At 39.7% G+C, this 3377-nt stretch overlaps 1 protein-coding gene across 1 annotated transcript in view; it reads left to right on the forward strand.

Annotated features, from left to right (window-relative positions):
• LOC113465744 overlaps positions 1 to 3377 on the forward strand; it is a 14490-nt gene that overhangs the window by 9199 nt on the left and 1914 nt on the right. The window contains exons 4-5 of the mRNA XM_026820511.1: positions 1706 to 1724; positions 2054 to 2194. Coding sequence (XP_026676312.1) covers positions 1706 to 1724; positions 2054 to 2194 — 160 coding nt within the window. The remainder of the gene's footprint in view (positions 1 to 1705; positions 1725 to 2053; positions 2195 to 3377) is intronic.

Genomic DNA, 3377 nt, shown 5'->3' on the forward strand with positions numbered 1-3377 from the left:
GAGCGTCCGTGCGTTGTAATTATCACAAACGCGCGTATGCAAAAGACGCGTCAAGAAAACGAGGAGGCGATCGCGCGAACGTTATCACCGCCGATTGGATTGTCTGTTTTTTTTTTTTTTTTTTTTTGTTGACGCACTCGAGACGCAGGTGGTATAAACTTTCAGGACCGTGTCAGCTGTGATATCTAACAATAGTAACTTGAAGACACCACGTAAATATATCCTATGATCTATCTGTTACTTGTCTAACTTGTAAAAGTGTTTAGGATAAAATTGTCACCAGTCTACTGATGAGCTAGACGACTCTCAGTCTTGGTGTGTGTTGGGCGGAACCGGGCGGGCGAAAGAAGATACGCGCCCTCAGAGACGGACTGGAGTCTAAATCCTAATAAAGTGTTGTAAAATGTAACCTTAGCTGTAAATGTAAGAATTCATATAAAAAAATGGGTAAAGACGTTTTGACGAGGGTAACAGGCGTTATAGGGAGCTTTGCTCGGGACATTTGATGTGACGTCATCGCCTACGGGAGCGTATGCCGTGACGTCAAAGTTCACGATTTACCGGCATTTTTTAATCGATTTATCTTGGGATCTAGAAGTCGTAGAAGAAAAAGAAAAATTCCGTTGGTCCTCATTTTTCCTGCTCTATGACTTTGAAACATCACCCAAGTAAGCGCAACTGATCTATTTTGATTGTTTTTTTACTTCCTTATGTTATGATAAGGAAAATAGTGTATTTTATGATAGAAAAGAAGAAAAAGAAACATAACATGACAATAACAAAGAAATACGTTTCTACTAACCATACAAACATAATAGTTTTTATTTATACTGCTCGCATAGGACCATTCATACGTAGGACATTTTTATAAATCCTAAATCTCTCCAAAATTCAAATAGGTACCAAGTTAAACAGCAATAATTGTCGATATGAAAGGACGTTATTGTTAAAGTCTCAGCTTAGGCAAAAGAATCTGAGTGAGGTCTACAGTTCACAGAACCACTAGTAATACATATGTATGTAGAAGGTAAAAAAAGATGGTGCATTACCTACTTTTTTTATGCTTTTGTAATAATCTCTCTTTTGCTCCTACATCATATACATTTCCTCACATACATAGATACGTACATACATAAGTATATATTACATTACACATACATACTCTGTTCTTTTTTACTTTCCTTTTTGTTTTTTTGTTTGCATAAATACGCATTTTTATTTTCTGAATTTTATGAGGTTGTGTTTTTTTTATCTAATCCGTACACACACAATCGTGGTATCTTTTCGTCACAGCTTCTCTCAATTTCCTTCTTACTTCCTCTTCCTTTCTCATCCTGTCTCTCTACTATTCCTTCCTTTTTTTCCCCCTTTTCTTCTTTCTCCTTCCCATTCCCTTCTTCCTTCCTAATTCCCTTCTCTCTTCCAAGTGTGTTTTAAAGGTAAAGGCATTTCCTCACCACAATCACAAAAATCCGAAAGAAATGTTGCTTTTGACATCCAGCTCTACAATCTATCTCAGCTTAAAGTGTTTCTTTTATTGGGTCTAGGGGACGTTAAACAGAGAGTAGACTAGTGTCTGGCTCTAGGACTATAAACAGGGAGAAGAACAGCTAACCCTAACCAGCCTAGCTGGCAGTTCTTCAAAGGGTTCTCTCTGCTTGAAAAGAACAAGCACAAGTCCTCACGATTGTTGACTGCGGTTCAGGACGAGCCAAAAGAGCTGAGCCAATGGCTAGAGACCATTACCCTATTGTATGGCTGATAAAAGAGATATTTTCTCTATTTTGTCGTCATCTTTCGGCTATAGCTAAAGCCGCTACAACAAGAAAGTATTTCTTCACTCTTTTTCACCCAACCAAATTTTCGCTCCTTTTTAGTCCTTCCTTCCTTTATTATTACAATAGTAATAAAAAGGTATAAGGGACGGACTATTGTATTCGCTTCGGTGTCGTCTGATTTTCTCTATTCACGATCGAATAAACTACGGGCTAAAAAATTCCTGGAGGGACGGACCCAGCTTGTTCTAACCCGACCTACCCGTTTTTGTTCACAGATGCACATCTCTGGACGAGCGCCATTTCGTGTGCCACCCCTCGCTACAGGTGACGCAGGTCCGATGGCACCCTCATGCTCCCGGCGATGACCTGCTTCTGGTTCTGACGTCGGCTAACGACCTGCGTCTGTACTGTGGAAGGTAAGTCGAAACTGAGACAGCAGGTCCCCGTAAAAAAAAATAATAAAAAAAAAAACTTAGCATTTTGAACTTCGCAAAAGATAACATAATATAACAGAAGAAAAACCAAAATTGCCAGCCTATTAGCTTGTTTAGTAGAGCTAGGCCGCGGGTTCAATTCCCGCCCGGGGCGGATTTCATCCTGAACGGACAATATTCGTTCTCGGAACGGCTGGTTTTCTCCTATCCTGCCGTCCTTCTCTCTTCGATTTCGGGATGATAAGACGTTAGCAGTTACAGTTCCCTCTATCAAACCTTTGAACTCAGATTAATTAAACTTAATAAAAAAAAAAAAATCCAGTATGAACTTTTTCAAGCCAACTTTGCCCGGTGAATTAAACAGTAGGAGAAAAAACAATGATGAGAAATAACCTAGAAATCCAACAATATACCGCAGACAAAGAGAAGTAATTGCATATTGTAATAAGTCTATTAAATAAAAAAACGTTGGTGTGGAAGAAATCCAATTTTCAGGTAAGATAGGTAAGGCATTAATGATTAAGGCACAAAAAATAATATTCAAAGGAACAGACATATTTTCTGGTCCAAATGATGACAAAAGAGAACAAGGCAAGGCTTCCCACTAACAGCAAATGGGGTTGATTTTCACTCACATAAGAACTGAATTTTCTGACTTGGAAATTGAAAGCCATGGTTAGTCTTTTGTTAGATTGTGATCAAGACCTTTAATAGCTTTCGTAAACATTGCATGGATTTAGCGTTAGAATAAGTAGGCTTGCCAAATATCCAAAACGTCAATTCGGGACGCGAATCCGCGAACATAATTGCCAAATCCGCGAACATAATCGCAAAATCCGCGACCATAATCGCCAAATCCGCGAACAAAATCGCCAAATCCGCGAACATAATTTCGAAATCCGCGAACATAATCGCGAAATCCGCGAACGTAATCGCCAAATCCGCGAAGAAAATCTCCAAATCCGCGAACATAATCGCGAAATCCGCGAACAAAATCACCAAATCCGCGAACATGATCGCGAAATCCGCGAACATAATCGCGAAATCCGCGAGCATAATCGCAAAATCCGCGAACGAAATCGCGAATTCCGCGAACATAATCGCCAAATCCGCGAACAAAATTGCCAAATCCGCGAACATAATCGCGAAATCCGCGAACATAATC

This window comes from Diaphorina citri, unplaced genomic scaffold (assembly GCF_000475195.1).
Source record: "Diaphorina citri unplaced genomic scaffold, Diaci psyllid genome assembly version 1.1 scaffold154, whole genome shotgun sequence".
NCBI classification, from domain to species: domain Eukaryota; kingdom Metazoa; phylum Arthropoda; class Insecta; order Hemiptera; family Psyllidae; genus Diaphorina; species Diaphorina citri.